The 12,331-nt window shown below is 38.9% G+C and overlaps 1 protein-coding gene and 1 pseudogene across 2 annotated transcripts in view; one reads left to right on the top strand and one right to left on the bottom strand.

The window, feature by feature from the left end:
- The window catches only part of CRYBG3 (crystallin beta-gamma domain containing 3), a 146,263-nt gene that overhangs the window by 22,515 nt on the left and 111,417 nt on the right, over positions 1-12,331 (top strand). For both annotated transcript variants that reach the window (XM_036747824.1, XM_036747825.1), the window contains exon 3: positions 6,499-6,923. In XM_036747824.1, coding sequence (XP_036603719.1) covers positions 6,499-6,923 — 425 coding nt within the window. The remainder of the gene's footprint in view (positions 1-6,498; positions 6,924-12,331) is intronic.
- Positions 4,396-4,808, bottom strand: LOC118840345 (annotated as a pseudogene).

The following is a 12,331-nucleotide window of genomic DNA, read 5'->3' as shown; positions in this document are numbered from 1 at the left end:
TGCTGCAATTCTTTTGAGAACTGTTTGCTCATTGTCCTTTGAATACTTTTCTATTATGGAATGGCTGCTAGTTATATATACACATGTATATATATATATATATATACACATATGTGTGTATACATACACATATGTGTATATATGTATATATGCATACACACACGTGTGTATGTATGATAAACCCACACACATATGTGTGTGTATATAATGTGTGTGTGTGTGTGTGTGTATATGTATGATAAACCCTTTTCAGAGAAAACCTTCACATTTATTTAGTTACAAATTAAATTAAATGGAGCTTAGGTTATTAAGATGATTTTAAAAATGATTCTGAACCATTTTATAAATTTAATTTCATTCCCTCTCCATCCATATACCAGTTAATCTGAAATCTAGCACCCTGCCCTCCTCATTGGCATGTTGGCTGTGCTTTCTCTCATTCTCCTCAGCTCACTGGCTGAGTCAGGGAAGTTGGATTACTCCTTGCTTTTCATTCGCTACTTTCAGCTTCTTTCTCAACCTCCATCAGCCTCAGTTTCTTTGAGGTTCTTAGTATTTATATTTGTTATCCAATCAGAAGCCTGGTCGCTTTGGTCTACAGACTCCAAGGTCCACTCTTTTTCCTTCTTCAGTGAGTTCATCACGTAGCTCATAATTTTCCTTTCTTCCCCAACCTTTGCTCTCATACTAGGAAACTTCAACATATATATTGACTGTTTCTCAAAACACTTTAACCTCAAGCTACTCATTTCCTGTGACCTACTCCTTTACTCTCAATATCACCCACACACAAAGATGGTCACACCTTTGATCTTGGTATCACCCACAAGGGTACTACTTCCCCATGCTCAAGAATTCCAAAACCCCTTGTTCAAACCTAATTTATTGGCTTTTTACCTCTTCCCCTGCCTTATCTTACAAAATATTCTTCACCCACACTGTGACCTCCAATCCCTTGACTCCTCTCTTTCAGGCCATCTTCTCTGCACTAGCCAGTCTCTTTTTTTTCCATCTTGATCCCTTCGTGAATCAATTCAACTTTAACTGACTTCTCTTGAATTTCTAACCCAGCCAGGGTTGCTAAGCATCAGCCTTGTGTCATTTCCACCATCCCGTCTTCACTCCTACACACATGCTGCTGAGCAAAGCTGAAGAAAATCACAATCATTCTGGTTGGGTCCACTACAAATTTATGTTACACAACCTCAACTGGACTCTCATTGCTTTTAGTCAGTCCTATTACTCCAACCTCACCAACTCACTACCCCACTCTCCACAGTGGCTCTTCCAAACTTTTTCATATGTTCAAACTTGAGTAGCTCCTGTTCCTTCTACCCTTTCAGCTGAGAAACTTGACTCATATATTACAGAAAAAATATTAAAGCCTTTTGTCATGAACTCTTTTTCTCTTTTCATCTCACATTACTCATATGCCTTCAGCCACTTACTCCTCCTTCACCCCTTTCTCACATGATAAGGTGTCTTTATCTTCATCTCTACTTGCTCAGGTAACTTCATTCCATCGCATTTACTCCAACAGATTTTTCCTTCTGTCATCTCTTCCCTCACTTATTTTCAATCATTCCCTGTCTCCTATTTGAAAACCCTGACTTGATCATTCCATCCTGTTAACTATCATTCTATATCTCTTCTGCCCTTTATGGCTGTTGTTTGTCCTTTCTTCTTGAAGATGACCATGACATCAAGGAGGTGATACCATGACATGCAAGTGAATTGAATTTAAGCGAGGGAGGGCTGTGCAAAGTCACCAGCCTCATTTTCTCTTCCCCTTTATGGCATATACTTCTTGAAAAGGCCACTTAAAATACTTTCTGTCCTCTCACTCTCTTCTTATAAACCTTATAAAGTGTTATTCATGTAAGTGTTCATCATTCCACCAAAACTACTTTCTCCAAAGTGACAAATGATCTCTTAATTGCCAAATCCAATGACCTTTCAATATTCTTTCTCCTTGACCTCTCTGTAGCCTTTGATACTGGAGCACAACCTCTCTTCTTTTATATTCTCTTTTTTTGAGTTTTTTGGGATACCACTCACTCCTACTTCTCCTCCTACCTATCTTACTACTCCTTCTCAATCTCAGTCTCTTTTTTTGGGTCCTCCTCCAGATCACACCCACTAACCATACATGTCGCTTAGGGTTCTAGTCTGGACCTTCTCTTCTCCCTCTCTGCTACTTCACTTGATGATTTCAGCTGCCAAGGATCTTCCTGTCCTGCCCAAGTTTCTCTACAGACCTCCTATCTTGCATCTCCAACTGCCTGTCAGATATCTCAAAGTGTATATCCAGTAGACCTTTTAAACTCAACATGTTCAAAACTGAATTAATTTATCTTTCCCCTTAAATACTCCCCCAATTCCAATTTCATCCTCCTCATTCTTTTTTGTGAATTAATTAATTTATTTTTAGTATTCAACATTCACTTCCATAAGTTTTAAATTTTTTCTGCCTCTTTCCCTTCCCCCCTCCCCAAGACAGCATGCAATCTGATATCGGCTCTACATATACATTCTTATTAAACATTTTCACATTAGTCATGTTGTAAAGAAGAATTAGAACAAATGGGAGGAACTATGAGAAAGAAAAAACAAGAGAAAACAAAAAAAGAGCAAATGGTATGCTTCAATCTCCATTCAGACTCCAAATGTCTTTTTCCGGTGGGGATGGCATTTTCCATCATGAGTCTTTTTGAGTTGTTTTAGGTCCTTGCATTGCTGAGAAGAGCTAAGTCTGTCAAAGTCAGTCTCGCACAGTGTGGCTGTTACTGTACATGTGATGTTCTCTTGGCTCTGCTCACTTCACTCAGCATCAGTTCATATACGTCTTTGCAGGTTTTTCTGAAGTCCACCTGATCATCATTTCTTATGGAACAATATTATTCCATTACATTCATATACCACAACTTGTTCGGCCATCCCCAATTGATGGGCATCCCCTCAATTTCCAGTTCTTGGCCACCACAAAAAGAGCTGACATAAATATCTTTGTACATGTGAGTCCTTTGCCCATTTTTATGATGTCTGTGGGATATAGCCCTAGAAGTGGTATTGCTGGGTCAAAGGGTATGCACATTTTTTATAGCCCTTTGGGCGTAGTTCCAAATTGCTCTCCAGAATGGTTGGATCAGTTCACAACTCCACCAACAATGCATCAGTGTTCCAAATTTCCCACATCTTTTCCAACATTTATCATTTTCCTGTTTTGTTATGTTAGCCAATCTGATAGGTGTGATGTGGTGCTAAGAGTTGTTTTGATTTGCATTTCTCTAATCAGTAGTGATTTAGAGCATTTTTCATATGACTATAGATACCTTTAATTTCTTCCTCTGAAAACTGCCTGTTCATATGCTTTGACCTCTTATCACTTGAGGAATGACTTGTATTCTTATAAGTTTGACTCAGTTCTCTCTATATTTTAGAAATGAGGCCTTTAACAGAGACACTGGTTGTAAAAATTCTTTCCCAATTTTCTGCTTCCCTCCTAAACTTTTCAATTTAATGTAATCAGAATGATCCATTTGCATCTTACAATGTTCTCTATCTCTTGTTTGGTCATAAATTCCTCTGTTCTCCACAATTCTGATAGGTAAACTATTTCTTGCTGTCCTAATTTTCTTATATTATTAGTCTTTATATTTAAATTGTGTACTCATTTGGACTGTATTTTGGTATACAGTGTAAGATGTTGGTCTATGTCCAGTTTCTGCCATACTATTTTCCAATTTTCTTAGCAGTTTTTCTCAAAAAGTGATTTCTTATCCCAGAAGCTGGAGTCTTTGGGTTTATCAAACAGTAGATTACTATAGTCATTTATGACTGTGTCTTGTGTATATTTTTTCATTCTTTTGGTTTTGTTTTGTAATTTCTTGATTTCTCATAGGGTCAGTAACTTCCATTTGCTCCACTCTAATTTTTAAGGAATTATTTTATTCAGTAAGCTTTTGGACCTCCTTTTTCATTTGGCTAATTCTGCTTTTTAAGGCATTCTTCTCTTCATTGGCTTTTTTGGACCTGTTTTGCCATTTGTTCTAGTCTCTTTTTTAAGTTGTTATTTTTTTTCAGTATTTTTCTGGATCTCCTTTAGCAAACTATTGACTTGTTCTTCATGATTTTCTTGCATCACCCTCATTTCTCTTCCCATTTTTTTCTTCTACTTCTCTTGATTTTCAAATCCATTTTGAGCTCTTCTGCATCCTGAAACTAATTCATATTTTTCTTGGAGGTTTTGGATGTAGAAGCTTTGACTTTGTTGTCTTCTTCTGAGGGTATGTTTTGATCTTCCTTTTCACCAAAATAAGTTTCTATAGTCTGAGTTTTTTTCCGTTGTTTGCTCATCTCCCCAGCCTATTACTTGATTTTTTTCCCCACTGGAGCATTTTATTGGTATGTTTGTTTTACACCCTTAGAAAAAGAATCCCAGGATTTTTCCTCCTGTGTGTTTTCGTCTTGCCTCCTCATGGTCCATGATGCCAGCTGAGGTTGTAAGCACAATAAACCCAAACTGACGGGATGGTAGGAGATTGTTCTGCCACTTTTCCAGATCTTTCAATTGAACATCAAATCTGGGGCTGATTACACCATACTTGTTTAATCTGCCCGTGAGGTTCACAACAATTTTCCCTGCTCTGTGATCATCAGTGATCTCAAATTCGCCAATATAACCATGCTTCATCATCACAGTTAAGAACTGCACGATTACTTTGGAGCATGAGAACCTGGCGTTTTCGTCGCTTTTCTGCATTGTTGATGCTTTTGAGAGCATCTGCCAGGACATTCATGTGCACCATGGTGGCAGTGCTGCAAGATGTTGGAAAGAGCTATTACTTGATTTTTTTAACTCATTTTTAAGGTGTGGCTCTGCTTCCAGTGTGGAGGGCAAACTGTTCCAAGCTTCAGGGGTTTTGTGGAGCTGTTTTCAGAAATACTTCTAGGGACCTGTAAGTTTTCAGTTCTTCTAAGGTGGTAAGATCTAAGGTTTACTCCTCTCTTGTCCTGTATTCTGGTCTGTGAGTGACCACAAGTACTCTTTTCTTCCCTGGAACTCTGAGGAGGATCCCTTCTCCACTGCTTCCACAAGCTCTGCTATACTAGTACTCCTCCTTGCCACAGAACTGTGACACAGATCCAAGTGCGGGCAAAGCATCAGAGTCCAGTTTCAGTGCTAGCAAAGAGACCCCTGTAATCTCCTTCTTATCAGTTGTTCAATCCCCTTACTATCTATGGGCTGAGATCTCTGGAAGCAGTTGCTGCTGATTCAGTAACTCCCAAAACCTGCTCCTGGTTTGCTGGGGCTGGGACTGGACTACACTACACTTCTCTCTAACCCAGGTCAGACAGACTTTTCCTACTGGCCTTATAAGTTGTTTTTAGTTTTTGTGGCCTGAGAAGTCTGGAAATCACGACAGCTGCCAGTGATTCAGTCTCCTGAGGCCTGCTCCAAGTTTGCTGGGGCCCAGTCTCTGCTGCATGGCTTGTGGTAAACTGTGCTCCTCTCTCAGCCTATTGCAACAGACCTTTCCTGTTGACCTTCCAGGTTGTGTTGGGCTGGAAATTGGTTTCAGTCTGTCTTTTTGTGGGTCCTGCTGCTCTAGAATTTGTTTAGAGTCATTTTTACAGGTATTTGGAGAGGTTTGGGGGAGAGCCCAGATGAGTCCCTGCCTGTACTCCACCATCTTGGCTGTGCCCTCACCAGTAAAACTTTTTGAAGAAGTACCTTGAAATAATTTAACTCTTACACTTTTGCAATATTTTGGGAACCTTTTTCTGATTGTTTTAATTTAACCTCTCTTGTTTAAAGAATAATGTAACCCTTTAATGTGTCTAACTTAGCTTTCTTTACTATGAAGCCACAGCAATATATGTGAATTTGTTTTACTTTAACTTAAGCCCATCATTGAATAAAAGTGGGAAAGCAGACTGAACTGCTTCTGTGAAATTGTTTAGCTTCCTCAAACACAAGATCATTTTTTAATTATAGTACTTTACTGGTGATTTTTTAAAAAAGTTTTCTAGTCATGGAATACAACTTTTTCTAAAGAATTAACAATTGCTAGTTGGGGTTTGGGGAGGAAAGGGTGCAGTGGAGACATAAATAGTCTGTGACACATTACTAACTAAGATGCCTCCATTTCATTGGGATTGTAATTAAGTTGCTATTATTATTGTTATTTTTATTCCTAATATAATTGATGTTTGAATTTTTTTATTTCTTTGGGATTTATTGTACTTATGCTAAGATTTTTTTTTCCAATTAAGAATCTTAAATCAATTTTCTTTATTCATTCTTGTTATATTTACTCCTAGCTTAATTCGTAACACCTGCTAATTGTGGTTATTTTCAACATTCCTATAAAGGCATAACAATATCTCTCTAAAAATAGGAATATATATATACGTACATATATATGCATACACATGTATATGTGTGTACTTAAATTAATTTTTATTCATGATCTCTTCTTAATTTTGTTTTTTAAGATTTCCCGAAGTGAGGACAGTAGGAGCCATTCTGAGAAATCAGCTAATCTTTCACCAGAAGACGACTCAAAACAGCCAGACAGCTTTCCCGGTTTACCCTCAGATGCTAAGACTGTAGACAGTGATAAACAGCCAAAAGAAGGCTTTTTCCAGTTCCTTGGTAACTTATTTAATATCTCAGCAAAATCCCCCCAGCAACCAACCCTCAAAAGAGAACATGACAAAACTGAAAAGGATTCACACAATCTCCTTGTTCTTCATGAAGAAGAGTTTAAAAAGGAAAGTGACATATGCAGCAGCTTGCCTCTGGAAAAACCAAGTCCAGCAACTGAAGAAAAAGACCTGCCAACTTCAATTGATCTGTCAGATGCTATTTCAGAAGATATAACACAAGATAGTGAACAAGAAAGCAATGAATTCCTAAAGTAAGTTCCAAGCATTATTTAACCAAGAATTAGTTTGTTCAAATATGAAGGGGTCACTAGATAAGAATATTACATTGTTTAATGAATGTGTGTAATGTACAGAAAGGGAGAATGAAAGAAGAGCTGATGAGCAGGTAAGAGACCTAAATTCTACTTCTTTCCTTGTCCCTGATTTAGTTATCTTAATAGAGGCAAGGGATTTAGGTTGTCAGGATTTTAGCTTCATTTTCTAGAAAATGAGGTACGGTGGACTTGATGACAAGACACCTTCAAGCTCCAACATTCCATGGTTCTATGTACTGTGCAAGCAGGCCTGATGGATCTTTCTTGGGACAGTCTTAATACATATTTGGTACTGTAATTGTAGTAAGAATAGCTAAATTTTAGATTTCCTAATTTTGGAAATATTTGCTATTTTGTCTTTCCTCTTTTAGGTGGATAGGGATTGTATCCTAGATAGATGTTTTTCAAAAACAAAATGGTTCTAACATTTTGATTATTTCATTAATTAGGTTTCAGTGGAAGAAAATAATCAGTGAATTGTAAGAGATTTCATTTATTGTTAATGAATCCAACCTTTTGTCTTTTTGAAATAGGCTAAAATATCTTATTAGATTTGACACTAGCTTTTATTCCTCAACTTTATCAACTAGACTAGAGGTTCCCAAACTTTTTTGGCCTACCACCCCCTTTTCAAAAAAAAATTACTCAGTATCCCCCCTGGAAATCTTTCTTTAACCCTTTAACAGTTTTTTTTTGAAACTTGCATCATTTAAAAAATATAAAATATATTTTTAAAAAATTACACATCTTAAATTTAATAATTGTAAATTTGTGGGATTTTCCCTGCATTGAAATTTTGATGATGCAATATTGCGTCATGTAACTATATAGTATCGTATTGTAAATGAGTCATTACATGCACATATTCCTGTTGATGCCCGCTAGACTTCCTACAATGCACGACACACCTGCCTGCCAACACTTGCTTGTTAAGACCTGTTGGTGGACTTGACCACTGATTGGTCATAACTTGTATTTTGTGTGTTTATTTGAAAAATAATGTAATCACTGTTGTTACACAACAGATGAAACATGTACGAATGGCTTTTCAAAATTTTCTTCTCTTCTTTCCTTATGCTACCACTGCCCCCTTGTTTTTACTTGACACCCCCCAATTGTACCCGAGGCTATTAGTACCTCCCTAGATTAGTCCAGCACCCTCCATGAGGTGGTATTGCCCACTTTGGGAACCTCTGACTGGACTCTTACCCAGTGAAAAAGTTCTGCAGTGGCTAACTATAAGGGTATCATTGTTGTAGCTACTAATAAAATACTAATAGCTCAAGTAAGCTTAAAAGAATTTATTTTGTGACTATAAAACATAAATGATTATTTATTAAACATGTTATTCAGTTCAGTAAGTGTTTATTAAGTGCATACTCCATGCAAAGCAATGTGCTAGGTGCTGAGATAAAATTATGTAAAAGTACATATTCTGTGCCCTCAAAGAATTTAAGGGGGAAGGAGGGAGAAGCTAAAACATATACACAAATGTAATAGAAGGTAGAATGTAATGAGTCAAAGGAGAGCCAGGAAGCAGTGTCATGAGAAATTGGAAGAGGAGAAGATGACTTCTTTCACCTGGGTGGGGGATAGAGGGAAGAGAAGGCAGGGAAGATTTCATGAAAGAAGTGGCAATGGAATTGTCCTGGAAAAGAAGGGAGGAGCTTTAATTGACTGAGATGGAATAGGAAAGTTCTGTTCCAAGCATGGGTAAATCATAAGCAAAAGTGAAAAGATCAGAAGGATGACCATAAAGAAAGTGATTTTTAGTTGGGGGAAAGGGAACAAGCATTTATGAAGTACCTTACAGGAAAGTGCCTTACAGATAGATATTTATTTGTACTTGCTTATAATTACTCTTTTGATCCTTACAATGAACTATGAAGTTGTTGTTGTTTGGTTGGTTGTTTCATTTATTTCCGTGACCCCATTTTGAGGTTTTCTTGGTAGAGATGTTGAGGTGGTTCGTCATTTCCTTCGCCAGCTCATCTTATAGAAGAGGAACTGAGGCAAATAGGGTTAAATGACTTGCTCAGGGTCACATGGCTAGTAAGCATCTGAGACCACATTTGAACTTGGGAAGATGATAGGTGCCATTATTATCATCCTTATTTTACAATGAAGGAACCAATTCAGAGATTAAGTGACTTACGCAGAATCACACACACTGGTCTGAGGCCATATTTGAACTTAAGTCTTCCTGATTACAGGCCCCGGGCTGTATCTATCCCCATCTCACCTAGCTGATTAATTAACAAATGCGTTCATACATCTCACAAATTTAAATTTAACCTATATGGCTTGAAATCATAAGAGATCTTTTAAGCCACTGGATGAACAACTTTTTCATTGTTTCAAAAATATGTGTAATAATAAGGCAGTTACAGGTTAATAAGGTAGTTATACTTGATGCTTTTTATTTGATAGGACTTGATATTTTTCACAGTATTTTCATGCAGATATGACAAGAAGGAGATAGTGTAAATCTAGATGCCAAGGTCCAGGGAACTGTAAGAAATTTATCCTGGATTACCCAACAAGTTTTTGACAAACCTGGGAGTCACAGGTCTCCTAATTGCTTTTCTTGTGATTCTTTTTGGACACCAAGATCATTCTTCTGCAATAATATTATCACTTAACATTAACTTTATTTTTAATGATGAAAACAATGGATTAAAACCATTGGTTTTTGATTTGAGAAATTGATGATGTTTCTGTTCGTATTTTTCAGTTAATCAGCCTTTATTAAGTGCCTGCTATGTTGGGCACTATGCTAAGAGCTGGGGATGCAAGAATGGCAGAACAATCCCTACCCTCAAGAAGCGTACAATCAAATCAAGGAGACAACAAGCAAAAAAATATGAGTAAACATGCTATATATAGGATAAATAGGAAATAACTACAAGAGGGGCTGTTAAGATGGATTGGGAAAAACTTCCTTTGTCACGACCCCATATGGGGTCATGACCCACAGTTTAAGAAGCACTGAAGGGGTCACAAGTGGAAAAATTTTAAGAAGCCCTGCTTTCGAAGATAGGATTCTAGTTAAGACTAAAAAGAAACCTGGGAAGGCAGTATGAAGAGCTGAGGAGGGAGAGGATTCTAGACATGGGATAGCCAGAGAAAATACCTGGAGCCTAGATGTCAAGCACCAAAAAGCACTTCTGAGATGACCAAGTGAAGTAGTGGAGAGGGAGAAGAGAAGGCCCAGACTAGAACCCTAAGGGACATGCAGTGGTAGGATTCAGCCGGTTTGCACCGGTTTGGCAGAACCAGTGCCTAATTTTACGTTGAGTTTGGGGAACCAGTTGTTAATACGGCACTTGTAATTAGGGTTCCCTCCAAAGTGGGCGCCTGGGCAGCTGCCCAATGTGGAAATCACAAATATATATTCCCCTCCCCCCCCACAAAGGCAGTGCTGTGTCCCATCTAGGAATGGGGTCCGGGGTGGAGGCACAAGGGAAAGCAGGAATGCAGTAATGAGGTGCCAGTCAGATGGAAGGAGCAAGAGGGCAGCCAGACCCGGGATGGGAGGGCTGGCTACACCCTGGCAGAAGCTGCTGCCGCTGGGGCAAGGAGTGGGGGGATGGGATGTAAGGGGGTGATAGCAGCAGCAGCAGCAGAGTCTGCGATGGGCTTAGATCCTCCCCCTCCCCTGCTCCCTCCCTCTCCATCTGCTCGTGAAAGAATCACCTGCCAAGCCACCTCTGAATCGCAAGATCTAACATATGGAAGTCAGAATCCAAACATTTATTCCAACACCAGAAAGCCAAATCCATCGCAGCAACAAAGAAGTTAATACACATTATCACTGCAGGGACCACCCCCCAAAGCCTTCCCCCCGCTTGGGCCTTCCCACAAACAAAAACTCACAGCTAGCTGCTTGCCTGCCCGCTTCCTCTCTCTTCCTCAACTCTGACTGCACTGACCAGCTTCCTCTGTGCCGCTCCACCCTTCCTGTTCCGCCCATTCAGCAAGCTCCTCCCACCACAGGCTTCATGTGACTTAAGCAGATCACGTGGGCCTGTTAATAGATGGGAAGATCTTCAGATTTACAATGCCATTACAGATAGGAAGTGGGGAGAGAAATAAGTGGGGATATAGTAGTTGTCTTCAGTTATTTAAAGAGCTGTGCTGTGGGAATGGATTTGTATTACTAGACCCCAGAAATATTCTCAGCCGTTGGAAATGTCCAATAGCGTAATGAACTACCTCAGCAGGTAATAGCACCCTTATTTTGTAGAAGGCATTCTTTTTCAAACAGTTTGTAACTGATGAGCTAGGAGTTTAACATATCCCTGAACTTGTACTTTTTCAGTGCTCAGCTTCTGTCATTAAAAAGCTCCTTTGGAGACATACTCAAAAACTCCTAATGAGTGGGAAGTCACCACCTCTTGACATGATCTCTTTATGGACAATCCCAGTTATTTCCCATTCCACTTATTGCTCATTCTAGTTGTTTACCCCCTAGTTTTCACATTCCTTGCTTTGACACAGTTGGGCTCTTTCTTTCATCTTTAGAGACTTGTAATTTCCTGGATCTTCTCCAGTCTCTTGTATCAGTAAGGCAAAAATAAAAATGTAGATGATAATTGTCATAATGTGTAGCCGGTTCTGTATCGCAAAGTCTATGAGACTCTCCACATAGATGGTAGAAGAAGTAAACCATTTAGTCAGACACCAGAGAACCATGTCCCACAAGCCATTTACCCAATCTATGAGAGCGGTAAAGCATTCCATACATAATAACACAACATGGAGCCTTGCCATCCCAAAACCTCTCCGACCCCCTGCTGGTGTCTTCACAAAAACAAAGCCAAAGTACAGCTAAGTCACAATCTGTTCAGCTCTAACCATCACAAGGGTGGCCATTAGTAGCTGTAACTGCTTGCTCACATGCTCTCTCTCCCTCTCTGTCTCTCCCTCTCTTTGCATTTCCTGTGACATAACTTCCTTTTCCTGTCAGGAAGCTCCTCCCACCACATGTGAGTTAGACTTCCTGTGACATAAGCAGGTCACATGGCCTATTAATGGGTGGAAAAGATCTTCAAATCTAAATTGCTACTACACCTCTCAAGCCTGTCCTCACTGGGTTGAAATTTAAAGAAAAACTCTTGACCTATCTTTTCTCCTCTATATGGTATACTTTCAATCTAATTCGTGTTTTGGTGATATAAGCAGTAATAATAACAATACCATAGCTCATTTATATTGTGACTTTGCATGCATTATCTCCTTTGATATTCCAGATAGCCCTTTGAATGAGGTAGTGCAAGAATTATTTTTCTCCTTTTGTGCATGTAGAAAATGAGATCCAGAGACATGAAGTGACTGAAAACATT

This window comes from Trichosurus vulpecula, chromosome 2 (assembly GCF_011100635.1).
Source record: "Trichosurus vulpecula isolate mTriVul1 chromosome 2, mTriVul1.pri, whole genome shotgun sequence".
Lineage (NCBI taxonomy): Eukaryota > Metazoa > Chordata > Mammalia > Diprotodontia > Phalangeridae > Trichosurus > Trichosurus vulpecula.
Note: the sequence above shows the minus strand (reverse complement) of the source record. Positions and strands in the feature narration are given on the sequence as shown.